Below are 27,309 nucleotides of genomic sequence, written 5' to 3'. Positions count from 1 at the left end.
CGGCATCCAGAGGGTGGAAGCCAGGCATGATGCCTCCATTCTACGATGTACAGGGCAGGCTCTTTTGCTGTCCACAAACCACCAAATTATCTGGTCCCGAGGGTCAGTGGTGGTGGTGTGAGAAACGTTGTTGGTCAATGAGTTATGAGCAGGCCAAGGCAGCATGCAACCCCTTGTCTAGAGACAGTAAGAGCCCAGGATAAAAAATTCAAAGAGGAAACCAAAGCCAGGGAAAGGGCTAAAAAGCAGGAGAATCATGTACTGAGGAAACAAAAATAATAGAATCTTAAAAAAGAAAGAAAGAAGGAAGGAAGGAAGATTTTTGAAGAAAGGAGATGGAGAATTCTCAAAAGATAAAGTAGGAAATAGCACCCATAATACTCAAGTCGAAGCTTATGAGACAAATATAGGGTTTGTGGGTATAGGAGTCAGAAAAGCAGCCTGAGAAAGGAACAGTGGTTACCGTAAAACTCAAGCTGCAAGGCGGAGTGGCTGCACCCACCATGTGCTGTGTGCCACTATGCTTTGTTAGCACCGTTCCTAATATTTTCCTCTAAAACGGTTTGAATTTGAAGCCATCCACTGTGAGGTATTGAAAATCTATTTTCCTCATACATTATCAGATGTGAGCCGCCAGAACCAAGCAGAGCAGCTGTGGCCTGTAAGGCTGGCATGCACAAATAGCAAAGCTAGATCTGCAGCAAGGAGAGTTTATTGAACTGCAGTTTAAAGCAAAGTGTTGAGGTGGAAATATGAAGAGACAAACGGTGGCCACTGCCGGGCAAGAACTGGTTAGTAAAGCTAATTGACATTAAAAGTGATAAATAGCTGGGTTGGGTGGCACATGCCTGTAATCCTACCACTCTGGAGGGAGAGGCAGGAGGATGACCTCAAGTTGCAGGCCAGGTTGGTCTACACTTTCCAGGCAAATTCCAGGTCAGCTAGGAACAAAAGAGTAACGATAGCCACATTTAGTACAACCATTGGGAGTCTGGCCAACAGTTAAGTGAAAGTGTGTCAGAAATAGAGTGCTCAGAACTAGCAGGGCGTCTACATGTTTAGTCCAAAAACTCAGAGGAGAGAGGTCACCTTTCTTTGTATTACTTACTGAATGAAAACCTCAGCACCTAAGTAGGAAAAGGGGGAGAGAGGTAGGAGCGAGGGAGGACAAATAGTAAAGGCGATGAACAGCTCAGTGAGAAAATTACCAAAGCAGTTAAATCAAGTAGATTTCAGTCGGAACAACAGAATCAATATAAGTGTTCCAGGAGAAGGGATTCACTATAGAAATACGGTCTTGTGCAGTTGTGGGAGAAGCTGGAGAAGCAGAAGTCCAAAAGGGGGAGTTGGAGGACCAGAGAAGCACCATTGACCGGCCATGTTGAAGCTGTGGCGCAGGTGGTCAGTTCAGGACAGGATTTGGAAGGCGAGGTAGATCCGTCCAGATGCTGAGTGGAACCCCAAAGGAGAGCAGGTGGGGACCACAGAATCTGTTGCCATCACATCTGCTAGTGGGGTGGGAGTTGCTATTGGTCAGCAGGAGAGAACTACGTGCAGAATAGGAGCGCAGAGAGCAGATAGGCTGTCCAGGCGGCCTGTGTCTCCTGCTCTGTCTAGTCACCATGTCTAGCCTTCAGAACAGAATGGCTCCGCCTTCCCGAGTCTTCTGGAGCTTCTGCAGCTGTCTTTTGCTTCATCTGAACGCTGGTATTCTGGGAATGTGTACAGCCTAGCCAAGCTAACCCAGTACATGGGAGTAAGCTAGTATTGTTTTCTAGGGCTATGAATACTAAGAGCAATAATAATCACTCAAAAAATTGAAGCTGCCCTATGCTTTAGGGGCTACTGTAAGTTTTTACATATGCGTATATGTATTCATCAATTATGAGACTCATCATGCTGTTTTATTAATGTATGGACTGCCATACATAAATCAAGACATTTCCTTCCAAGACTTACACATTATTCTGTAAGCTAATAGTAAGAAAAGTTTGGCAGAATCTAACAAAACAGACTAGAGAGAAATGCATGTGATGATAGTTAATGTGTCGTTATTTGTTTTAGAGAAAAATAGAAGAAATAGAAATAGAAATAGACTGGCAATGCAATACTAATTAGGAGTTCAGAGGCATATATTAGATATTGTCAGCAAAAACTGTTCTCAGGAAACCAAAAATGAAACAAATCACAGAATGATGCCCTTGGTTCATTATTCCCATGGAAGCACTTGACCTAAGAGGTGACACCCACAGGAACTCACCCAATTTATAAAGGCTGTGGCTGTAGGAAGTGCAGCTGCAACTGTCACTGTCTCTTTCAGCAGAGTTCTGCCTAGTTGGTCACCTGTCCCCTTTGCCTGAGGCAGCCAACCAGGGCTGGCTTTGTCCTAGCCATGGTGATCCTCCCCATCACCAGCAGTCGACGCTGGAGTTGATTTGTAGTTCTAAGAGTTCTGCTGAGGACTCTTGGTAGTAATTCTACACTGACCTAATGCTGGTAATGCTCCGCTTCTTGATCCAGGGGCTGGATGTCTTAGTTCCATGATAAATAAGCAAATGATGTACTTGAATAAAAAGTGTATTTAGTAAGTGTACAAAAGGACACACAGAAGAAAAGTCTGCCATCTTCTTTTAACTTCCCACAGGCTGTGTGGTTCCAGCATTTCCCAAGACCACAAGGCCATGGGCAGAATTACCCAGAGCTGGCTGTGAGGTGCAGGAGGGAGGCAGTTAGAACATCAAAGTCTCTCCCAGACCTATCCCTTTAAGGAGTGGAAACAACCAACAGGTCTGACCTTGAGGGTCACTTGCAAGTCAGTCCTCATGGCAGCTTTGCTCAGTTGATGGTGCCCTACAACAAAGACCTACATGTCTGAAGATTGCCCCCTCACACACACTACTCATACATTGGGTTGATAATTAATTTGACGGACTGTAGAAATAATTTTTCCTCAGAAAAATGTAAGGCCCCAAGGATGTCATTTATTCTGAGTGATGCTTTCCAATGGTGTAGCTGTTCTAGGGTCACCATACTTTGTTGGTAAGCCCAGAAAACTCACTTGTTCCCTGAGTTGGACTTTGGTAGAGTTGGACTTTGCTCTGTCCTTATCCTATAAGGAGGTGTTAAATCTTTGTTCCCTAACAAACCTAAAAAGGAAGAAAGCTAGTTCCTCACCTTCCCTAGGAAGCATTTGGAAGTTGGACTCCGTTAGCACAGGGCTTGAACTGAGGAAGAGGAAGCCATCAGTCAAGAAGAGAAAGAACCAGCCAGGTGTGGTGGCGTACACTTTTAATCCCAGCACTTGGGAGGCAGAGGCAGGTGGATTGCTGTGAGTTCAAGACCAGCCTGATCTACAAAGCAAATCTAGGATAGCCAAGGCTACACAGAGAAACCCTGTCTCAAAAAAACAAAAAGAAGAAGAAGAGGAGGAGGAGGAGGAAGAGTAAAAGGTGGAGGAGGAGAAAGAACCCAAGGCTGCCGGCTCGGAGGGTACTGAGGATGCGGGAGGGCTGGGAGAAGAAGGAGCCAGAGGCACAGAAGGCCTTCATTACAGCAAGAGGGCAATTACACCACTTTCAGATCTGGAAAGGAATTAGACACACAGATAAACTTTGCAAATGAAAGAAAAAGCAACAAAACTAGGTGGGTGCCTATGAACTCAGGAAAGCCAACGTTAAGAAAAACAAATACAATGATTATACACTGTGTGGCTGGGCCCAAAGTAATCACTTTGTGCTTATAATAATGTGGGGGTTGTTTGTTGATGTAACCAAAGCTTGTGGTAGTGACTTTCCTGAGAGTGAGGGGGTGGGGGCTAGGGGGTGGGGGAAGAAGTTGGGGAGTGACGTATAATAGAACTAGAGCCTCACCTTTCCCCGTAGATTGTCAGGTCCTTTGTAAACCACACAATCAGGCAGACCTACAAAAGTATTAATTACAAACAATGAGAGTGCAACTCAGGGCAGGGCTAAAGGTGTTGAGAGTAATCGGTTCTAGGATCTAGGAACTGAGGATAGAGTTTCTGTATTTTAGCTAGTAAACACGTAAATGAATTTTTACTTAACCATTAGTCTTGTAAAACACTTGACATATAAAGCCACACACATATATCTTTTTGTACAAGTGAGCATTAAATTTTTTCAAGTATTTTATGATTGCTTTAGTTTGTTGGTAAATGAGTTTAAACTGTTGGATGAGCATTTACCCGGGCGGTATGTGAGTACCTGCTGCCGTACGGTGTGTGAATGCTGGCAGGGCTCATGAGAAGCAGTTCGTTCTGACTTGGAACTGTCAAGGACTCAGGATAGACACTTGCAGTGGACCTCAGGCAAAAAGGACCTGAATCCAAGATGCCCTGCCAGCCACGGCCAGACTTCAGTCCCTGTGGCTGGAGCATGCCGGAAAGAAGTCTGGGGGAGCTGCAGGAGGCGGGGCTGACTCCTGCCTCTGCTAGACGGTTCTATTAGTCATTTTTTCCTGGGGATTTTCTCCTACCCTCGCACCCAGACACTCTTAATTTTGTTATTGACTTTACCATGCTGGGCTAGGCTGTTGTGCTCTCTCTCCTGGCTCCCTGCCTCCCAAACTTTGGGTCTAATTTAGAGAGGGATGAGGGAAGGAAAAAGAGAGCCTTGGCTACTCCTGGCTCTCTCCTGACCACACAGGCAGCAAGATACAGCTGTTATCTTTTTTCTAGCTACTGAGATAAAGTAGTCATTTTCACAGTTTGAACATGAGTTTTAGAATTCTCAAGAGTATTGTTGGACATATCTAATTTTTCAAAGAAATGTAATAATTTCATAATCCAGAGTACCTATCCACTGGCTCAGTTATTTGTGGGGAATGCTACGCAAAGCAATTGCAGATCATTTAGGGGTGGGTGGGTGTGTATATAACATCCTCGAATGTAGGGGTTTGTACCCTGGATTTGTTTTCTTTTATATTGTTGGGTCCAAAAGAGGAAAGACTGGCTTAGAACAAACTAGCAGAGCTAAACCATATGTTATACCAAATTAGAAACAGGTGAAGGTTGTTAAACTCCAGCGATCACTTACCAAAGCTTCAGCTTGGAGTTTGTATTAAAGGCAGGTGGTTATATGTACAATAAAAGGCAGTCCGCAGCACACCAGCTTATTGATACATATGTGATTGATCTTTCTGGATAAAACAAGGCGGAGTTAATAAATCACTGCACATAGCTATAAAGATGTTTGGGCTTGAAAGCCTCGACTGTAAGAGCAAATGTGGACCCTGAAGGAAATTTATGAAGCATAGATCCTTTTAGCTTTACTTAACAGCTAACATCTGACTGACCCAGGGGGACCATGGAAATTTATTGCTGGGCCATTCAAATATTTGAGCTGTTGTGTGATGTAGAACAGGTAAAGATTAGCCCAATAACAAATATGAGGCTGTAAAATCAAATGAGATTTCGATGGCGGGTAAGTGCTTGTCAGAGGTCAGGTCCAAATGACTGGTCAGACCTGGAAAAGCCTTGCTGCTAATTAAGGAGGATTACAACAGCCTGGATGTTTGCACTGGTCGCTGTCAGCTCAGCATCCTTGGAGCTTCCTCCCAGGATGTCCACACTTCTCATGCAGCTGAGGAACTTTGTGTTGCTGTCCTGTGCTCTCAAACTGGGCAAGATGATGGACTGACGTGATTCTTTTCAATTTCATAATTGAAATACATCTTTTTCAAATATGTTCTGAAAGTATGGGTTTCTAGATAGCATATATACTTGGAAAAAATTCAGCTAACTTATGTGTATAAATCTGAGCTTTGACATCCTGAAAGCAGGTATGTAGCCTCTGATAGATGACCTAAAATTAGCCTCCAAAACTTAAGTAGTTAACAGATTTATGGACAGTTATTGAAAACTTGATTTAGTGGAGTTCTGTGAACTTATCTCCAAATCTTTTATTTCCTTTTATTTACTTAAGTCTGGAAAGTAATGATGTGCGAGTATTGTTCCTGGGAGTTTAGTAGCTGCATTTAGGACTTTAATGAGGCCACGGTTATTGGTGTTGACAATTTCTGCCTTTTTGATTTAGCCCTAAACCCAAAATGTTGTCATAAAAGTTAGAGTCGGTGGTTTTCGGAGTGCCAGCTTATCAGACATCAGGTGATGACTTTGGTGACCATTGCATGTGTGAACATCTGGCTTGTGGGGAAAGGACATTTCCACAATTGTTATAAAAATCCTAAGTGAGACTGTTACTAGAAGGAGAAACACAAAACAACACGCAGAGGTGTATGAATCAGGTGTGCACTGACACTCCCACTCCTTCCTCATTCATACATTTTCTTCCATCTTTTCCACACATAAATGCATCGCCAAAATGATGCTCAGGAAACTGGGTCACAGTCTTCGAAAGACTGCCTCACAGTTAACAGTCCTGTGGAAGATGTAAGGAATCCATGGGTAAATTAGACTAGAGTTAGGGATGACACTGGGCTTTGTGCAGGCAAATGGGGAGTAAGGTGAGAGGGACCCATGGTGACCACCATCAAATGTGAGGAAAGAAGGATCATGGGCACATGAGACTAGGTAGCTAGTGTGGCTGATTGTGCTCCCTGCTGTGCCCTCAGCAGCGTGCGTGTCTGTCTGTCTGTCTGTCTGTCTGTGACTGTCTCTGTGTCTGTGTGTGTGTCCAGAGGAGTATTAAAGAATGAATGATGAAAATATTTTTAAATCTTAAAATCTTTCTGGCTACCATGTCTATTTTCATTCACAAGGGTGTAGTCCACCTAGATATTTTTCATTCAATTTTTTTCTTATTTGTTCATTCTGTCATCTGTTTAAATGGATGTATTTAACACCCACTAAGAACTTCAGCAAAACCAGCCATGTCCTTAAGGAGATTATATTCTCACTGATTGAAGAGACAAGACATTTGGGTGAACAAATAAAGTGTAGGGTAAAACGTGCCAGGTGCATAAAAATGACTCGTGACTGAAGAACAATAAAATGAGTAAAATACGGGTTGTCTCCTTGAAGCACCTACAGATAGAGGGAGGGAAGAAAGGAGGGAGGTGGGAAGTAAAGCCTGTCCTGATGAAGGTAATGTCCCTGAGTGCTGATTCTCCCGGTAGGTGTGCCCAATCTAGACTGTGCTGTTGGAGTTTTATAGGGTCCCTGTATGCTTGTCCCAGTTTGGGATGCTGGTTCAGCAGTGTCCTTGCTCATCTCTGGTTAGATAATAAAGCCAAGGCCTGGGCTGCTTCCTCTCAGAGCCTTAATTGATTATGCCTCGGTCTCTCTGGTTTTCCCCTTCCCACCCTTAAAGTAAGTAGGTATTGGATAAATAATTTTCATACAGGGTTCGAGCCCCTGTGTGCTACAGTGCCTGTCAGGTGTGTTAGGAGGGCTGAACAGTTTAAACAGACCTACGTTGCAGACCACATTGGGAGAGGCTGCCGTAGACGCTGAAGATGCTGACCGGCCTCTCTTCTGTGGTTATATTCCAGATGGAAATGTCTTCTGGCACTGCTGAGTGTTTATGTACCTTGCATACTTTAATCGTCGAGTTTCTTTTTTATTTTTTTAGCATTTACAGATTTTTGTGGGAAGCAGGTGCTGTTAAAGCAAGGCAAATGCAAGGTGGCTGTTAATGTTGTGGAATGTGATTTTGATTTACTTGGCAGAAATTTTATTTTACAAAACTGACTATTAAAAAAGACAGGTTTTCCATCCTTTAATTACGCTCTGTTCACTGAACTTTGCCTATGGACTATTTTTCAGGTTATAGGAGGGAGCTGGGACACATCTATAAAGAAATTAATGCTGAGTTCGTTAGCGGTTCCCACAGCTGCCACTTTCACCAGGGCTTTTTGGGAGCAGAGTATTTTTAACCTTATGAAATTATCTGGAATTTGATTTCCCTGAAATTCATTCCCTTTTTAGTCCAGCTCTGTCAAAAAGTCATATCAGCACTGGCAGAGGGGCTTCTGTTTGAAGCCATCTCATCATGTGATGTCTCCTTTAACGTTTTGGGGTGGCATGTCGTTACCTATCTCATCATAGTCTCTTTGATTGGTACATAATGGTCCTTCACTATAGATTTTCTTTCTTTGTCAAAAGAGGTAGAAGAGGAAAATGCTCCCAATGTCCCCTGGGATTTTAATCACTGTTTTTCTTAGGTCAGACTGATTCCACAATCTTCATCTGCCTGTCTCTTGCACGCGTCCCCTGTCCTGACTTCCCTGGCTGCCTCTCCATTCCCTGAGGTCTCAGCTTGTCACGTTGTCTCTGAATCCTCCCCTTCCTCTCTGAGATGGTGTTTCTTCCCCCCTAGAATGCTTTATGAATCACAAATTTGCTGGCATGGTTAAGCGAGCAGTGCCTGCCTAATCCATCAGACACTGTTTGCCCAGCAGTATCTCTCTCTCTGGTTTTTCAAGATAGGGTTTCTCTGTGTAGTCCTGGCTGTCCTGGACTCTCTTTGTAGACCAGGCTGGCCTCGAACTCACAAAGATCCACCTGCCTTTGCCTCCCGGGTGCTGGGATTACAGGCGTTGCCCACCATGCCCAGCCCCAGCTTGCTTCTTGATGCTGTAGTAAAAACAAAGGGAACTTGAAGAAAGTGTTTATTTAGCTTATGGCTTCCAGTCCCTCACTGGGCTAAAGCAAGGCAGGAACTTAGGACCCAAACTGAATCAGAGTCCATGGAGGGACGCTGCTTGACTATTGACAGGAAAACTAACCAGCATACAGTGACATTTGTTGAAATTTGTTGACCAAGTACTGCATCCACAGAGACCGTTCTCTTCCATCTTTCCTGTATTTGTGAGAGAGTTGTCTGCCACCTTCTAAGATAGACTCTTCTGGCCTCCTCTGTGACATAGAGAGCCTTGACACAGCCTTCCTGCGGTGTCTCATGATGTCCCTCTCCTTCCCATGTCAAGCCTGCCATCTCCATTGTCTCCCCTCCAGCCATCCTGCGCTCACACCAGACTGCCCCACTGCAGTGAGTCCTCCCACACTGCAGGCGCTACCCAGCAGTGAGCTCTTGTAACTAAGTCTAGCAGCCAGGTAACTTCCTCGTTGTTTAGCCTCTGAGCAGTGTTGACTGCTGACAGCCCCCTTCTTGAGGTCCAGCTTTCCCTGAGCTTCTTGGTTCACCTCACACCTTAGAGCCAGACTTTCAAAATCCTTTTCATTTTCCAGCATTGATTGACATCCCCAAGGCACTGGAGCTCAGCTCTGATGTGGCTTTTCAGGCCTCCCATCCATGCCTGTGGTTTTGGTTTCCATCAAATGTCTGTTATTCCTTAATTGCTATTTTTACCTCAATTTCTCTCCTAAATGTATTCAAGATACATATCATATATATGTGTGTGTATATATACATATTAGTGTATATATCCATTTTTAAGTGGAGGAGGTTCTGAGACAGAGTGTTGCTAAATAGCCCAAGCTGTCTGCAACTCAAAATCCTCCTGCTTCTACTTCCTGAGTTCTGAGATTACAGGCATGCGCTCTCACACCTCGCCCCTGCTTTGCCATCATAACAGTCAATCCCTCATGAACGTCCTTCAATTCTGTCCACAAGTTACAACTCAGAATGTATCTTCCTTTCTACTCCTGGAACCCTAATCACAATGGTTGTCATTATTGGCCTGGAACATTGCAGCATACTCTAAAAAGGTCTTATTCCCTTTACCACACTGTAACCAAAATCCTCTTTAAGGTGCCGATGTACGTGTGAACTCACAGGAACTGACAGCACGCGCAGGTTCAAACCAGACAAAAGCCCAGCACAGAGAGCTTTTTCCCCCCTTTGGTTTTGTGCTACTTTGGGTTTAAGAGAGAAAAAGAATATAAGGTTGATGGTTAGAGAGGAGGAGTTAAGAGGAGAAAGGATATCACAAATATATTGGGGCTGGAGAGATGGCTCAGTGATTAAGAGCACTGCCTGCTCTTTCAAAGGACCTGGGTTCAATTCCCAGCACCCACATGGCAGCTCACAACTGTCTGTAACTCCAAGATCTGACACCCTCACACTAATGAACATAAATTTTTAAAAAATTAAATAAAATACTTAAAACACAACAAATATATTATATGAAAAATTAAATTAAAATAAAAAAACTAAGAACTCTACACCCCAGGCTGGGGTTATGGTTCATTTTGTGAAGTGCTTATCTAGTATTCAAGGAGTGCTGCATTGGGTTCCTAGCACCGTACACCAGGCCTGGTCAGCACACGCCTGTACTCCCAGCACTCAGGAGGCAGAAGCAACAGGACCAGAAATTCAAGGCCATCCTCTTAGGGAGTCCAGGACTAGCCAGAAGTACAATGAGATCCTGTCTATAAACAACCCAGCCCAAACCCCATCACATCCGTGCTTAACAAATGGATTCCCCGTGGTTTACGGGAGAATCCTGTTATCTCCGATCACAGATCTGCCCAGCCACCCCATAACCCCTCTAGCTGTCCGTTCCAGTGTCCTCTATACTTGTAGAGGATGGCACCTGCATTCTGAAAACCTATCAGCAAGTCACGGTGGCCTTAGGGGAGGTGCTCCACCCACTCCCTCTGCAGCCACCACGCAGGCTCAAGCCCGAGGCCTCTCCCTGCGTGTGTTGCAGTAGGCCCTCCATGTTTCCTTTCTTTCTCCCCTATAACTTGTTCTTTTGGAGCATCTAGTCATGTTTTTTAACTTGTTAGCTTTTAAGTGAGGTTTGCTGACCCTTAGAAGTGGGGAGGATTATCAAAAAGGGATTTTATTCATGTTTGCCCAAATTAGAGTAAGGTGGTGTGTGTTGGGTTCTGCAAGAGCTCCGTTCTCTATATGATGGGAGGCTAGTAACTGACTTACTCCTGTCCTAAGGTTAGGGAATAACAGTGCTCACAGGACACTATAGGGATGGAGAAGAAAAAACATTACCTCATGCCTCTAGGATAAGATAACGTTCGGTTTTGAACATGGAGAATTTGACGTGTTTATGGGACATTTAGATAAAGATGTCCAGCACATGCTCAGGAATGTAACTATGAAATATGGAGGAAAGAGGATAATACAGTTAACAAGTGATAATCACAGCATGAGTGGCTTTTAGTGCTTTCATTTTTCAACAACTTTTATTGAATTTCTCAACTATAGAAAAGCAACCTAAATACTAGAAACATAATAAACAACACAGATAAAAATCTGTATCTTCCCAGAGCAAACATTCTGGTCGTAGGAAATGGACTCAAATGAGAAGCAGATGATGGAGTGAACTGAAGGGCTATTGTTTTCTTTTGAATCAACTTTTACTATGGAAAACTTTAAGCACATCCACAAAAGTAGAGAAAATGGTATAACATAGCCTTGAGCCCAGCCAGAACCATCAGGTACACTCATTAATCTTTTTTTATCTGTATTGTTATTCTCTCATCCCAGTGAACTATTTCTAAGTAAACCCTGGCTATTATAACATCTCATCCATAAATACTTCAACATGTTTCTCTAAAAGATAAATTTCTAATATAGTGTTACGCCATCATCACACATTTAAAACAAACAAACAAACAAAAGAACCAAGTTCCTAAGTGGTACCGAGTAGCCATTTGTTCATACATCTGCAGTTGGTCCATGACCTTTTTTGTATGTTTGATTTCTCCAAGTCTAAATCCAATGGAGTCCTGATATTTCCTTTAGTTGCTAATATCTCTTGTTTTAAGGCATTTCTATTTTCATATTACCATAAATGTCCAATTTGTATTGATCTTATATTTGTACAATGGTCTACGCATATGAGCCATGGCCCTAGAATATTGACTTCTTATGAATCATGTCAATGGGGTGCACATTCAGTCTCCTTTTGGGAAAGGCGCGTTTATTGAGCTCATTTACAGAGAATGGCTCAGGGTAACTTACAGAAGCCTGGGGGACCCCAAAGCAGCTGCACCGCTGCAAAGTGTTACCTGGCATGGATGCCTTCCCCACAGCTCCTACTGAGAAGTTAGCACTTCATGCAAATGACTGGGAGGTGCAGGAGGGAGTGGCCAGAGTGTCTGGTGGGAGTCCAGCGGCTTGAAGGAGTGGCACCAGGCATTTGCCCACTTTCATACCAACAGAAGTAAAACCCGAAGTTTGCAAACCCATTCTCTGTCAAGTTTTTTGTTTGTTTGTTTCTTTGTTTTCGTTTTTTTTCCCTCCGAGACAGGGTCTCTCTGTGTAGCCTTGACTGTCCTAGACTCGCTTTGTAGACCAGGCTGGCCTCGAACTCACAGCGATCCGCCTGCCTCTGCCTCCCAAGTGCTGGGATTAAAAGCATGCGCCACCACCGCCCAGCCCTTAATTTTTTTATTTTATCCTTTGCCTCTGCCTAAAGACTTCATTACTTTATGTATATTTTGTCACATGATAATCATATAGAAAAGTTTTTAAAATTTTAAGTGGATACCACTCCACCTATAATTCACACTTTGCTCTATCTACTTTGTTATCAGTCTTTGCCCTTCTGCAGCCCTCTGCTGATGTCAGCCTGTGTGATGCCACCGTGCTTCTCTCCAGTGCTCCACCTGGTGCAAATGGCTGACTGCAGCACCAAGATCTGTTTATATTCGGGAGGTTTTTGTTTTGTTTCCTTTGAGGTAAAACTTGGATACTGTGAGTGCATTATATTAAGTGAACCGTCTCTGAGATCCTTCGGTGTAAATATCTGCAATCCAATTCCTATTCAGATACAGAACGTTAAATCTCCCCAGAAGCATCCCTGCCTCCCATAAATCACTGTCTCTCACAGTCCCCAAGGCAGCCATTAGTCAGCCACACGATGCAATAGGAGCCTTTTTGTGTAGGGCTTCCTTCACGTGGTGCATGTGGAGCTTCCTTCACGCTGCTGTGTGTAGCAGTAGCACTTTGCCTTTTGAGCAATTCATTGTGTGAATGAATCGTTCTACATGATGAATACTGATTTCCATTTTCACCATTATAAAGAAAGTTGCTGGCCACATTACTGTACAGTTTTTATGTGCAGATGTTTCCCGTTTGCTTGGTTGTAGCTGTAGAGTGCGACATCGTGTGCTTGTGTCCAGCTTTGTATCAGGTGCCTCTCCACCGTGTGTGTTACAGTGTGTGCCTTCAGTTGCCCCACGACTTGGGTCTGCTTGCACCTGAAGCTTCTCTCTTTTTCCTATTAAAGCTAAATGCACAGCTTTCCCATTAGAGCCCCTGCACATTTTGAATTTTGCTGGTTACATTCTTTTATTATCATTTAGCATATTTTCCCCTGAGTCTCCTGTAAGACTGAGATAAAATTTTCCATGATTGTGTTCTCCTGGCATTACTGATGCTTCCTGTTGTATCACATCTGGAAGCCCATCATATCCAGCTGTGCTTTCGTGTCACTGTCAAAGCTGATGAGTAAGCCTGACTACTCTGCTCTGTCCCTTGTTCCGGAAGAACGGCTTAGATTGCATGGCCTTAGGAAGGGCTGGGTAAAGGTGGCTGGAGTCAGTGGCCAGGAGGATATTGCACTATCCGCTCTGGGAAGATAGAGGGAAAAAAACCTCTGAGAGAGAGGAAATAAGAATTGAAAGCTCCCAAGGTAAGGAGCAAATTTGGCATGTTGAAGGGACAGCGGGAAGGTCAGTCACCAGGGCCTGCTGCCTGCAAAATGACAAGTGTGTAGTCGCATCTAGCAGACAGGTTCTGGGGCCCTAAGGGCAACTTGCACTTTATTTCAGGTTCAGGCACAAACTTTTCATGGGTCTAAGAGAGAAGAGTGGGTGTGTAATCATATCAGAGGTTGATTCGACTGTGGGGATGAGGGTCAGAGGCCTTTGTGCAACTCCCACTCCTCACAGTGTTAACCGTAGCCCAGAGCCATGGATAGGTCTGACTTTCTCGGCCACCTTAAATTGATTAGCACACTTAAAATAAAATTTGTTTGGAAGATGGTAAATGGTCCTCGAATAAAAGTTTAGGCCAAAATGGAACCAAGGGCCTGCAAGATGCTCAGTGGATTACGGTGCCGTCAGCTACGCCCGACCACTTAGTTTATTCCCCAGATCATACATGGAGGTGGAAGGGGAGAATGGACTACACCAAGTTGTCCCATGACCTCTCATTTGAGCTGTCTCACACACACACACACACACACACACACACACACACACACACACACACATACACGAGAGCACATACATACAGAAATAAAATATAATGTAAAGCAATGAAACTGGATAATAAATTGTAAGAACAAATGACAAGTGGAAGTAGCAATACTGTTGCAACATGATCTTAAAGGAGTATGCTTTGGGCTGGTTGATAAATGCGACCTTCTGACATAGAAACGTATGCTGAAATATGGTCCCAGCCCAAGAGAAGCGCAGCAGGCAGCCAGCCCGCGTCCTTTCTCTGGCCTTACCTCAGTGTCATAGGCAAAGCATCAGCACTGTAGCAAAGCTCAGACCTTGGGTTCTCTGCTTCGTCTTGGAAAAGTAAACAATCCTTCATCCTTCATTGTTGTCAAGATTTTATTTTGCCCGTATCTTGTAGCTACCTAGTGTAGATCTGTGGATCTTTAGTTTAACATGAATCAATGTAGTTTCAATATTTGGTCAGTTCTCTAAGTGGTGGGGGAAAGCTGGCGGCATTTTTTCTTTTTCCCCACTAGAGGATTTGGTGTAATTGGTTAGTCTTGGTTTTATGTTTTCGTTAGTGGTAGCAGCAGCAGCAGCAGCAGCAGCAGCAGCAGCAGCAGCAGCAGCATTGCTGTTCATTGTTCTTTTGTATGTTTGAAGTCTGTATAACTTTGAGACTTAGCAAAGCCAGTCAAGGGCTGCTGACTTGGACTAAAGGGTCATGTGGGCATCACCACCTGTCTTCCTGATTCCCACAGGAATCTATGTGACGTCAGTTAGCCTAAGTACACCAGAACCGACTCAAAGTTAGGACACTTGGTTTACAAGGACTGGTTTGGGAAAATACATTGTTAAAAATATCTCTACAAAAAAGGGAGCTTTGCCAGGCACAGTGGCGCACAACCTGTAATTCCAGCACTTGGAGAGGCAGAGGCGGATGGATCTCTGTGAGTTCAAGGCCAGCCTGGTCTACAGTGAGTGAGTCCAGGACAGCCAAGGCTACACAGAAAAATCTTGTCTTGAAAAACAAAACAACAAAAAATAATAATAATAGTGAGCTTTGAGACTGGAGAGGTGGCTAAGAACAGCCGCTGCTCTTCTGGAGGACCCAGTTTCAATTCCCAGCACCCACATGGCAGCTTACAACTGTCTGTAACTCCATTCCCAAGGACTACAACACCTTCTTCTGGCTTCTGTGTGCACCAGATGTGCACGTGGTTACATAGACATACACATAGGTAAAACACCCAAACATATGAAATAAAATAAAAATTTATTTTTAAAAATGAGCTTTATATTCTTGTACTGATAATCCAGTTTTACTTTAGCTACTTTTCTTTTCATGTTTGTTTGTTTGTTTGTTTTTTCTGAGATGCCAGTTACTCTCTATGTCACTGGCCTGCCAGAGTAAGCCCAGGTAGTTGGATTATAGCAGAACTGTCTAGTCTCCCAAGCTCCTTTTTTACTTACACAGCCCAGGATCCCAGCCAGGGAACGGTGCCACCACAGCAGGCAGGTCTTTCCACTTCCACACGGTGCAGGTAGCCCAGGCAGCCATGGTTCTCAACCTTCCTGATGCTGTGACCCTTTAACTCAGTTCCTCATGATGTGGTAACCCCCAACTATGGAATTATTTTTGTTCCTGCTTCATAACTGTAATTTTGCTACTGTTCTGAACCATAATGTAAGTGTCTGTTTTCTGATGGTCTTGGGTAACGCCTATGAAAAGGTCATTTGACCCCTGAAAGAGTCATTCAACCCTCAAGAGGGTCGCAATACCCAGGTTGAGTACTGCTGCCCTCTAGGCATGCCCAGAAGCCACTGCCCAGGTGACCATAGAGAAAGGTTAGTCTTATTTGAATTGAATGTCACTCTAAGCCCAGGAGAGAAGTGATGAAAAGCTAATCTAGACAGAAGATAGCGTGGCCCATGTGGAGTAAAGGCGTGTCCTCAGAACATATTAAATATTGTCATGCTTTCTATAAACACAGTGGGCAGACCTGAGCCTAACATGCATAGTAGAAGTGAAGCCATTCCTGCCATGTCTCAACCCTCACCTTCTGTAAAAGACCCCAACCTGGATGTGAGTCCCAGAAAGGGAACAAGAAACTGTCACCAATCTAGGGGTCTTTATTTATAAAAGGAAGGAAGGAAGGAAAGAAGAAAGAAAGAAAAGAAAAGTTGCTGGGGTTGAGAGAGAAGTAAGTGCTTATGATTTTTTTTAATAAGAAAGATTCAAAATTCTTTCCTTTTAAAATATTTTTCCAAGGTCAGTATCACATAGTCTTCATGTATTATGTCTCAGTGTTTGTTTGTCTGTCTGTCTGTTTTGTTTTTTAAGAAGGGTCCCTAGGTAGCCTAAGCTATCCTTGAACTTAAGGCTCTCCTGCTTCAGCCACCAGGTACTGGGATTAGAGGCACACACCTTCACGCCTGGCTCTGTAGTTGGTGCTTCATGTACATGTGAACTTAATGCTGTACATGAGACCAGGCACAGATTTCTGAGTGCCTCACAGCACTCAGTAGGTCCACACCCAGCCCTAGCTAATGCCTACCCAGATGCTCCTTTGGCATTGTAGTTTTGAAGTGCTTTCTGGGTTTCTGAAGGAAGATGAAGCCCTTATGTATTCAGATCCACACATGCAGATGTCTGATCTGGGTGTGGCAGGAGATGCTGCAGCTCATTGTTCAGGGGGAAGCCGGTGTTTCCTCCCCCAGTTTCTAGGGCTTTCCTCAATTACCACAAACTTGATGGTTTAAAACACCAGAAATGTACTCTTTCATGGACACCTAAAGTCCAAAAACAAGGTATCAGTGAGGCCACCCACCTTTCTTCCCCATTTCCAAGCTTCTAGATATTTCCTGGCTGTGGCTGAGGCCACATGACCTGTCCTCTGCCATTCCCTTAAAAGCGCACCTGCTGGCTTTAAGACCCATCTGGATTATCAAAGGTGATCTCATTCCAAAATCTGTTAATATTTTGGGACCCCTTTTCCAAATAAGGTCACATCCACAGGTTCTGGGAATTAGGGTCTGGGCCTGCTCTTTGGCAGGCAGCCAGTCCACCCTCTGTCCTTTATATGTTCCCCATTTCTGACTGGCCGCCTGTACCCAAGAGTTTTAGGACCTTGAGTGGCTGTGGTGAGGTCACACCATGCTGCCAGAAGCCATGCAGAACAGCCCCAGGGCTGTGTGTCTGTGAACACGCTGACAGCCGACCTCCAAGATGGACACCCCCTGTTCCCTCTACTCCTGCTTGCAGCTGGCTGGCGGTCTCCTGATCAGCCATCCTGGGTGTGCCCCTCTGACGACACAGAGCAAGGGAGAATGCTGCGTTTATCCACGAAGACCGAGAAATGAGGTCATGTCTCTTCCACTTACTAAATAGGTGTCCAAGGCATCCGTTTCTTTGAATTAATAGTGACACTGTTGCAAAGTCAAGTCAAGTGGTTGTTGCTTGCACATTCGTTCCCGGGTTTAGCCTCCCTTCTAATCCCACCAGGATCACATGAGTATTCAGGGAGACCCTTCACAAACCTTCTCTCATGTTGAAGTGGCTCTGTATGATGACCTCCAAATCGTTTTCACATACGATGTTTCTTTCATTCAAAAAATATTTGTTGAGTGTCTATTAGTAAAGGCAGAAGAACAAAATCAAACCTGTTTCTAAGCTGGGCACAGTGTGCCCCACGCCTGCCTATAATTGTAGTACTCAGGGGGCTGAAGTCAGGAGGATCTCCTCAGTTTTGAGGCCAGTCCGAGCTACACAGTAAGTTTTTGGTCAGTTGTTCAGCCTTGTCTGAAAAACAAAAACAACGAAAGAACCAGTGTTTGTCCTGAGAGCCAGCCTTGTACTAAGAGAGTGCTGAGCCACGTACCAAGAGAAGCATGAGTTAACCAAATATTCACACGTATGTGCAGAACCTGAGGTGCCTGGAAGAAGGAAGTGGGCTGGGCTGACGTCATCACTCAGAGTGATGAGACCAGGCATAGGAGATGAGGGTAGGCTTCTGCACCCAAGGCCACCTTCTGCACCAGCCCGCAGTGGCCATGACCTTAGACCGGCTTCTTGCACTCATGCTGTGTGTGTTGCCTTCTGCTTCTGTGGCTTTCACTGTGTACAGTGGTGCAGTCCTAATGGAACTTGGAAATGTATTTTAACTTTAAAAGTAACTTAATGTTGATTATTTAGTTATGTATTAAAAACTAATACTGAGCCGGTGGTGGTGACACATGCCTTTAATCCCAGCACTTGGGAGGCAGAAGCAGGTGGATTGCTGTGAGTTCAAGGCCAGCCTGATCTACAAAGTGAGTCCAGGACAGTCAAGGCTACACAGAGAAACCCTGTCTCGAACCCCCCAAAAGGATTAATATTGAATGTATTAACAGTAAATTATGTTTCATTGTGCAGTAATTTAGCGGTTGTATCCTTTCCTTCCTGTTCTTTCATTTGGTTGGTTGGTTGGTTTTTGTTTGTTTGTTTGTTTTGAGATAAGTATTTAGCCATGCTGGCCTTGAACTTGCTGTCCTCTTAGGCACTGGGGCTCATAGGCATGCACCACCACACTAGCTGTAATACTCTCCTGAAATAAATCCTTTTGTGCTGTCAAGGATGTTTTTCTGTTTGGATGTGAGTAGCTAAGTTCTTATCTAAGCTGTCCATGATTTGCAAATGTAGTTGAGAAAAAATGCTTTTGATTCCGATCTTATGTCCTGATGGCAGTAGGCGTCACCCGTTGCAGCAGGTCCCACGTCTCCAGCTTGCTTAGGAGGTCTAAAACCCACGTGCCTCTGCAACCGGAGATGAATGTGAAAGTTATAAACAAAGTGTTCAACTTGAAGTGACCCATTAAGAATGTGGAAGGGGAACGCAATGTGAACTCTGTCCTGATTCCTGGTCTGCTTTAGCATCGGCCTGGCCAGCCTTTGTCTCTAACCCCTCTCCAGCTTTGTTTTAATGTTACACATGTACCTTGTGGTTCTTCCCATGAAGTCCCAGGGCAGTCATAAGAAGTCAAATGTCCTGAGATCCAGTTTTCACAAATGTAGAGGTTTGGTTTTCAATGTGGGCTGATCTCAATTTACTCTTACAGTGTATGGAGTTTCTGGATTTATAACTTGAAAGTGGAGATAACTTTGGGTTGGGAGGACTGTTCAGAGAGTCTCTGTGTGGTGGTTTACAGAATAACCCCACAGCGGGCAGAGCTTTTGGACTCCACAGATTCCTCCCAAGAGCCTCACTGTTATGTCTACAAATACGTAGTTTCCCTGTACCCTAGCCCAGGGGAGTGTGAATGGTTCCCAGGCACCTTGCAAGCACAACTGCTGTTGCACGGCTTGTCCTGCCTTTGCTGTCATTTTTATTCCTCTCTGCTGGGGATACACCACGTGTCATAGTTTATGTTTTATTCTCCCAGTTAAATACAAAGTCCTGTGTTCTTGATGGGTGTCTAAAGCGTTTGGTTTCCGTTAGTAAATTTTTAGCTCATGGCCTTGCTCACTCCCCAATGCCTGTAACTTTACAGCACATCAGATTTACCTTCTGCGTACTAGGAAACCCCAGCTCTTGAGACTTTAATAGAAAGCTTTTCAATTGTACTTCCTGCTTTTATTGTACTTGAAAACACTCTGCCTTCTGGGCTTTCTTTATTAGAATGCATTTCTTCTTCAGGCATTTGTGACAATCAAAATGAATAGTTAGTAATTAATTCACACTATTCATTCCACTATGATATTATTCTTGAGAATAATTCTACATTGCAGAAGCAAGCAAGATGTCATCTGCTTCATGACCCTCGGTTGTGGATGATCTTTTTTTAAAATTAGTGTATAGTCATTGTATACCATGATATATTTCAGGAAGACAGTTTCTTTCCAATATACCATGAACTTTGACCAGATTCACTCATCCTCTCATACTCTTCCTTCCTTCCCCTGCTTCCCTTCCTGCCACTCTCCTTCTTCCCTTAGTCTCCTTGCTGCTTTCATGTCATTCTTCATGGATGGACGGACACACAGATGGATGTTTTGATACAGCCATAAAAATGTCTAGGACTCACAGTTAAGAGGAACTGTGGTATTTGTCTTTCTGTGTCTGGCTTATTTTATTTAATATAGTAATTGCCAGTCCTAGTCATTCTCCTGCAAGCAGCATGAGAATAAAAACTTTATTCTATGATGGAATAAAGTTCTTCTGTGTGTATATGCCACATTTTCTTTATCCGTTCCTCTGTTTATGGACACCTAGGTTGCTTCCCTCACATGGCTGCTGTGGGCAGTGCTGCTATAGGCACAGGGCTGCTGTGGGCAGTGCTGCTGTAGGTACAGGGCTGCTGTGGGCAGTGCTGCTGTAGGTACAGGGCTGCTGTGGGCACAGGGCTGCTGTGGGCACAGGGCTGCTGTGGGCACAGGGCTGCTGTGGGCACAGGGCTGCTGTAGGTACAGGGCTGCTGTGGGCACAGGGCTGCTGTGGGCAGTGCTGCTGTAGGCACAGGGCTGCTGTAGGCACAGGGCTGCTGTAGGCACAGGGCTGCTGTGGGCACATGGCTGCTGTGGGCACATGGCTGCTGTAGGCACAGGGCTGCTGTGGGCACAGGGCTGCTGTGGGCAGGGCTGCTGTAGGTACAGGGCTGCTGTGGGCACAGGGCTGCTGTGGGCAGTGCTGCTGTAGGCACAGGGCTGCTGTAGGCACAGGGCTGCTGTAGGCACAGGGCTGCTGTGGGCACAGGGCTGCTGTGGGCAGTGCTGCTGTAGGCACAGGGCTGCTGTGGGCACAGGGCTGCTGTAGGCACAGGGCTGCTGTGGGCACCCGGCTGCTGTAGGTACAGAGCTGCTGTGGGCACAGGGCTGCTGTGGGCAGTGCTGCTGTAGGCACAGGGCTGCTGTAGGCACAGGGCTGCTGTGGGCACAGGGCTGCTGTGGGCACAGGGCTGCTGTGGGCACACGGCTGCTGTAGGTACAGGGCTGCTGTGGGCAGTGCTGCTGTAGGCACAGGGCTGCTGTGGGCACAGGGCTGCTGTGGGCACAGGGCTGCTGTGGGCAGTGCTGCTGTGGGCACACGGCTGCTGTAGGTACAGGGCTGCTGTGGGCAGTGCTGCTGTAGGCACAGGGCTGCTGTAGGCACAGGGCTGCTGTGGGCACAGGGCTGCTGTGGGCAGTGCTGCTGTGGGCACACGGCTGCTGTAGGTACAGGGCTGCTGTGGGCACAGGGCTGCTGTGGGCAGTGCTGCTGTGGGCACACGGCTGCTGTAGGTACAGGGCTGCTGTGGGCACAGGGCTGCTGTGGGCAGTGCTGCTGTAGGCACAGGGCTGCTGTAGGCACAGGGCTGCTGTGGGCACAGGGCTGCTGTGGGCAGTGCTGCTGTAGGCACAGGGCTGCTGTGGGCACAGGGCTGCTGTAGGTACAGGGCTGCTGTGGGCACAGGGCTGCTGTGGGCACAGGGCTGCTGTAGGCACAGGGCTGCTGTAGGCACAGGGCTGCTGTAGGTACAGGGCTGCTGTAGGCACAGGGCTGCTGTAGGTACAGGGCTGCTGTGGGCACAGGGCTGCTGTGGGCAGTGCTGCTGTAGGCACAGGGCTGCTGTGGGCAGTGCTGCTGTAGGCACAGGGCTGCTGTGGGCACAGGGCTGCTGTAGGCACAGGGCTGCTGTGGGCAGTGCTGCTGTAGGCACAGGGCTGCTGTAGGCACAGGGCTGCTGTGGGCAGGGCTGCTGTGGGCACAGGGCTGCTGTGGGCACAGGGCTGCTGTGGGCAGTGCTGCTGTAGGCGCAGATTTGGAGGCACCTCTGCAGTATGCTGACTGAGAACCGGTCAGGTACACACACAGAATGGTAGTTGCATACTTTGTTTTTTGAGATTCTCTGTACTTAGTTCCGTAGTGGCCAGAACATTTTGCATTCCTACCAACACCCTAGGAAAAAATGAGCTAATTAACACATAGTCTCAAAAGATGATTTACAAATGGCTGATAAACATTTAAAATGATGCCTAACACCCTTGGCCATCAGGGCAGTACAAATTGAAAGCATGCTGAGAGTTCCCCTCTGCAGCTAGCATGGCGGTCAGTAAGAAAGCCCAGCGAGAAGTGCTGCTGGCTGATCTTTCTGCACAGAAATCTGCTTCTGATCACTGCAATTGTGCTTGTTCTTAGGAGCCAGGGTGGGGAAGAATCAATCAATCAAACAAACAAACAAACCAAGAGTGAGCTGGCTTCTTCCTATGTACGAGGGAGAAAGGGACCTCTCAAGGGAAACACATTCCCCAACATACCCCTCACCTTAACAGGTCCCAAGCTCATCCTTGTTGCCTTAGTGAGGCAGGTCACTGAGGGTGTTCCTGAGAAATTTGTGGCATAGATATATTACCATGACAACATCACATCCAAATAACTGTGCTCATAAAAGGGATAAATTTCAGATGACTTTTGGCTCATCTTTGGCATTAATTTTGACTGGCCATCTTAAGAGAAACAGTCTTATACATTGCTTTTAAGTCTATTTTTCCCCTTAATCTTTCTTTCTCATTTAATTCTAGAAGTTGAAATGTCAAGTCCAATGCATTAGAAAGAATATGGAGGATCTTGGCCATAGGTTGGCAAGATTCTGACCCATAATCAGGAAATAGTAACCTGCTTTGGAGTTGCGAGTCACTGGTGTATGCATCCCTGTTGTGTGTTCTTGTGTCTCCATGGGAAGATGGCAGCTGTTGTCTCTTACACAGATATTAGTAGATTACAGTAACCATACCCAAGTCCGTGGTCTGTGGTTAAGTCTAATCATGAGATGTTTGTGCTGGGTCTAAGAAAGTCTGCTTCTGTCCGCAATGCCGAGGTCATTTTACTCTTTTCTTGAGAATTTCTCATTTTTGTTTACCTTCCTCAGGTTTCCGCTATATCCAAAGGGAGGGGAGAAGCTGCAGTTTGATTATGGTGTCTACCTTCTGAACAAGAACATAGCACAAGTAAGTGACTCTTCTTGTTCCTCTTATTCGCTTGTTAACCCTCTTTCTCCATAATTATTTACCGCACAGGACCCTTTGCTTTAGCCGTTTATATGGGCAGTGCAGCTCGCTGGCCATAGTCTTAGTCTGTGACAGTAAAATGAATTTGGAGAAGCAGTGAGCATGCTGTGGAGTCCCTCTCTGCCTCTCACCATCTTTTCTGAGTTCTTCCTGGGAGGCTTGAACTCGATCGAGTGTGTGGTCTGAACAATCCCTCGGCCCCACAGCTTGATTGGTAATGGCTTTCTTCTCTTAGCCCACTTCTGGGGACTCGTTTTGCATTATTGTTCATGAAATAAAAGTTTAGTGCTTTTGGCAAGTCCATAATGGGCTCCTCGCCTCATTATCCAGGACCCAAAGGGAAAGACCAAGTGTGGTTCCTCCAGTCTGCACCCCATCAGCTAGAGTCTCACTTGAGCAGTGCTTGTTCGTGGACCCTAGGAGGAGCATCACATGCCTGCATCTGTGTTTCCCTGAGAGCAATCCATAGCATTTCTTTAATGCAGCTGGCTCGACTTCAGCAGGTAGACGGTCTGTGAGTGTTTTGGCTGCAGAAGAAGGCCCGCTTTAGCGTTCTCCTTTCCTTTGCACATCTGTCCAATTGCAGCGTCATGTGGTGGAGTAGCCACAGTCTGCTGTTGCTTAAAGACGTTGTCAGCTGGACCCTTGGCCTTTCGATTTTATAGAAGTAATAGGTTTGTGATGCATTGCTTTTACGAGCCTCTGTTGTCATAGGAATCTAAAGGCTGACCAGACCTAGAATTATCCTTCCGTATGGCATTATCTTTGTGTTTCTTCCCCTCAGACCTCAGTTTAATGGTAGGTTTTTTGGGTTTTGGTGTGTGTGTGTGTGTGTGTGTGTGTGTGTGTGTGTGTGTGTGTGTGTGTGTTTTAATGTGGTTGTGAAGATCGTTATCCTCTTCTGAATCTGGACCATATTTCTAGTTTGCCACACTGCATTAACCACTCGCTTCCTAACCCAAGCTACATGTGCTCAGGACCATGACACTTTCACCCTCACTGCCATGCTCTCCTGGCCTATTTGCAGTGTCTTGCTCCGTGAATGTAGACGCTGAACTTGGAAGCTTCCAGGTGTGACCTGCCCTACAGTAGTGCCTGGGTCTCCTTATTAATATATATTAGCTGCGAATTCAGGAATGCATGCACATACAGATGTCATGTTCCTAAACAGAAATGGGAAAAATGGTAAAAAGAGACACTGAGAGTAGCTCAGCTGAAAGGCCAAGGGAGACTGCTCTTCACCGTGAGAAACTCAGAGGGCAGAGCTCTCCATCGCATCGGCTCACAAATGGAGTACTTCCCAAGTAGCCTGCGACTTAACCAAGCCAAGGCCACAGTGTGCTTAACTGCTGTTCTCACCTGTATCAGGAGTAGCCCACCCGTAGTAATCGTCTGTGCTCAGCTGAGCATTCTTTAAGAGGAAGGCAACAGCTTGTCTACTCTGTCCATAGCAAACAAGTCGCTTGCTCTCTGCTGTCATCTTCTGTTTGTTCAAAACAAACTTCCATAGATTTGAAAGCTTGGTTCAGGAAGCCACTTTTAAACACATAAAAGAAACTTTTAGCAAATTTGTGACCCCTGAGAAGCCTGTTTTGACCTTACTAGCATTGTTCTCCCATGTTCCTATTTGTGGCTCATAAACAGCAGTAAGATGTGTGCAGCTCTGGATGGATTATCTGCATATACTAATGCATGTTGTCAAAGAGGAATTTGTCTTTTCAGTCGGTCTCACTTATGCCCCATCTCTAGAGATGGGAACAAGTCGTGCCGTTAAGACAGCCTCGCCTCCGTGATTTACAAGCCATGTTAGTGGAGGTGGATGAAAGCACTGGCATGTGTTAAAGTGCCGGAGAAAAGGGAGTGAAGTCATCTCATACCTCGTCCACAACTTGGTTGAGGATTTGAATAGTCAATAGGACCTTTCATCACAACCAGAAGTAGTAGTAAAATCACTTTTCTGGTGGAGGAAATGACAGAACTTAGTAATATTTGTTACTTCAGGGTTTGGGATCAATCCAGCCCACGCTTTGAAAGCACAGGCTTAGGAAGACAGGCCTTCAAGCAGAACTTCTGAGCTATCCTGAGAAGAACAGAGAGCCTAGCCAGCCTGCCTGCCCTCTGCTTGCCACTGTAGTGACGTGGTGTGCGTGCATCTAGAATGAGTCGGTCCAGCAAAATGCTCGCTGTCAGCATCAGCTACTAATGTCTGTCTAGCGCCTGCCCCTTCAGGAGGCGATGGCCTTCACTGTTGGGAGCAGGTGACGCTGCAGAAATGGGCCTGTCAGACTCAGACGTAAGTCCTAATCCTAACACTAAGGAGGCTGAGGCAGGCAGAGTGCTGTAAGCTCAAGACCAGATTGGACTACATAGTAAGTTCTAGGCCAGCTTGAGCTAGTAGCAAGTCTATAATAATAATAATAGTAGTAGTAGTAGTAGTAGTAGTAGTAGTAGTAGTAATAATAATAACAACAATACAAAAATCCAAGAATATTTCAAAGCATAGTATAATTAGCATTGATTTTTAAAATGAAGTGTCTGTGGTTGGGGACATAGCTAGCTCCATTGGTAGAGTGCATGCCTAGTAAGTTTCAAGGCCCTGGATTTAATGACCAGTACTACCAAGAAATAAAGATTTCCACTTCATTAGACTTCTAGTTGGATGGGGAAAGGCATACAGTGTATAAAAGCATCTCAGATTATAGTAAGTGATGTGCTAGAGATTAATTATTATCATACAAAATAACTTGAGAGAGACCTGCTTCAGATAAAGTTACCAAACAAACTTTTCTGAGAAAGCGGTTGCTGAGCTAAGGCTTGGATGGTGACTGGACAGCCAGCTGTGCAAGGATCAGAACACAGAAAGTTCCCTAAGGCCATGGGAACGGCAGGGACAAAGGTCCTGGGGTAGGAAAGGGATGATTGAATTTGTTCATTCACACCACTTGCTGCTCCAGCGGACCCAGGGGATGGGGGAGAGAGAGAGAGAGAGAGAGAGAGAGAGAGAGAGAGAGAGAGAGAGAGAGAGAGAGACAGACAGAGAGAGACAGAGAAAGAGAGAGAGAGACAGAGACAGAGAAAGAGAGAGAGAGACAGAGAGAGACAGAGAGAGACAGAGAGAGACAGAGACAGAGACAGAGCAGTTACTTACTAGTCAGCAGGTTAGGTACCACTAAAGAGAAGATTGGAGATACATTGTGGGAGATGAATTCATAGACTGATGACTGGAATGATGCCCAGGTTTTGTGTATGAGAAATAATGCCATTGATTTGAAATGGACAAGTCCAGGAGAGTGGGACATGGGGGTGGGGGGCTGGGGGGAGGGAGGTATTAGATCTACTGTGTGAGTGTCAATTCTGAGTTGCCTTTTCGAATTCTAAATATGTTCATTAAATGGACAAAGGGATACATGGGTTGGAGTCCAGTGCTTAAGTCAGTGCTGGAGATGGAAATGTGGGAACATCAACCTGGATGGATTGTTTATACCTATAGAACCAGATGAGGTTAACCAGGGAGAGAATAGAGAGCTGAAAAGAGAAGGGCATGCAATAGAAGTCACATTTAGAAGCTGACTTGAGTTATTTGGTTTGGTGTTGTTTAATTTCTTGAGTTCTTTGTATATTTTGGATATTAGACCTTTGTCAGATGTAAGGTTAATGAAAGTCTTTTCCCAGTCTGTAGGCTGTCGCTTTGTTCTGTTGACAATGTCTCCTGCCTTACAGAAGCTTCTCAGCCTCATGAGGTCTCATTTATTAGTTGTTGACCTTAAGGCCTGGGCGGTTGATGTTCTGTTCAGGAAGTTGTCTCCTATGCCAATGTGTTCCAGGCTCTTCCCTACTTTTTCTTCTAGCCAATTTAGTGTCTCTGGTTTTATGTGGGGATTTTTGATCCACTTGGACTTGAGTTTTGTGCATGGTGACAAGTATGGGTCCAATTGCATTTTTCTACATGTAGACATCCAGTTAGACCAGCAGCCATTTGTTGAATAAGCTATCCTTTTTCCATTGAATAGATTTGGCTTCTTTGTCAAAAACCAAGTGACCATATGTGTGTGGATTCATTTCTGGGTCTTTGATTCAATTCCTTTGATCAACCAGCCTATTGCTGTGCCAGTACCATGCTGTTTTAATTACTGTTGCTTCATAGTACAGCTTGACACGAACTCTGGTGCCCCATATTTGACCTGGTGGCACTCAGAGGAAGGATAGCAGGC

The 27,309-nt window shown here is 45.3% G+C and overlaps 1 protein-coding gene across 1 annotated transcript in view; it reads left to right on the top strand.

Annotated features, from left to right (window-relative positions):
• The window catches only part of UVRAG (UV radiation resistance associated), a 260,496-nt gene that overhangs the window by 176,226 nt on the left and 56,961 nt on the right, over positions 1-27,309 (top strand). The window contains exon 13 of the mRNA XM_084773991.1: positions 22,960-23,038. Coding sequence (XP_084630117.1) covers positions 22,960-23,038 — 79 coding nt within the window. The remainder of the gene's footprint in view (positions 1-22,959; positions 23,039-27,309) is intronic.

Source organism: Acomys minous (assembly GCF_964271855.1).
Source record: "Acomys minous genome assembly, chromosome: 2".
Lineage (NCBI taxonomy): Eukaryota > Metazoa > Chordata > Mammalia > Rodentia > Muridae > Acomys > Acomys minous.
This window is presented reverse-complemented; position numbering and strand designations above follow the sequence as displayed.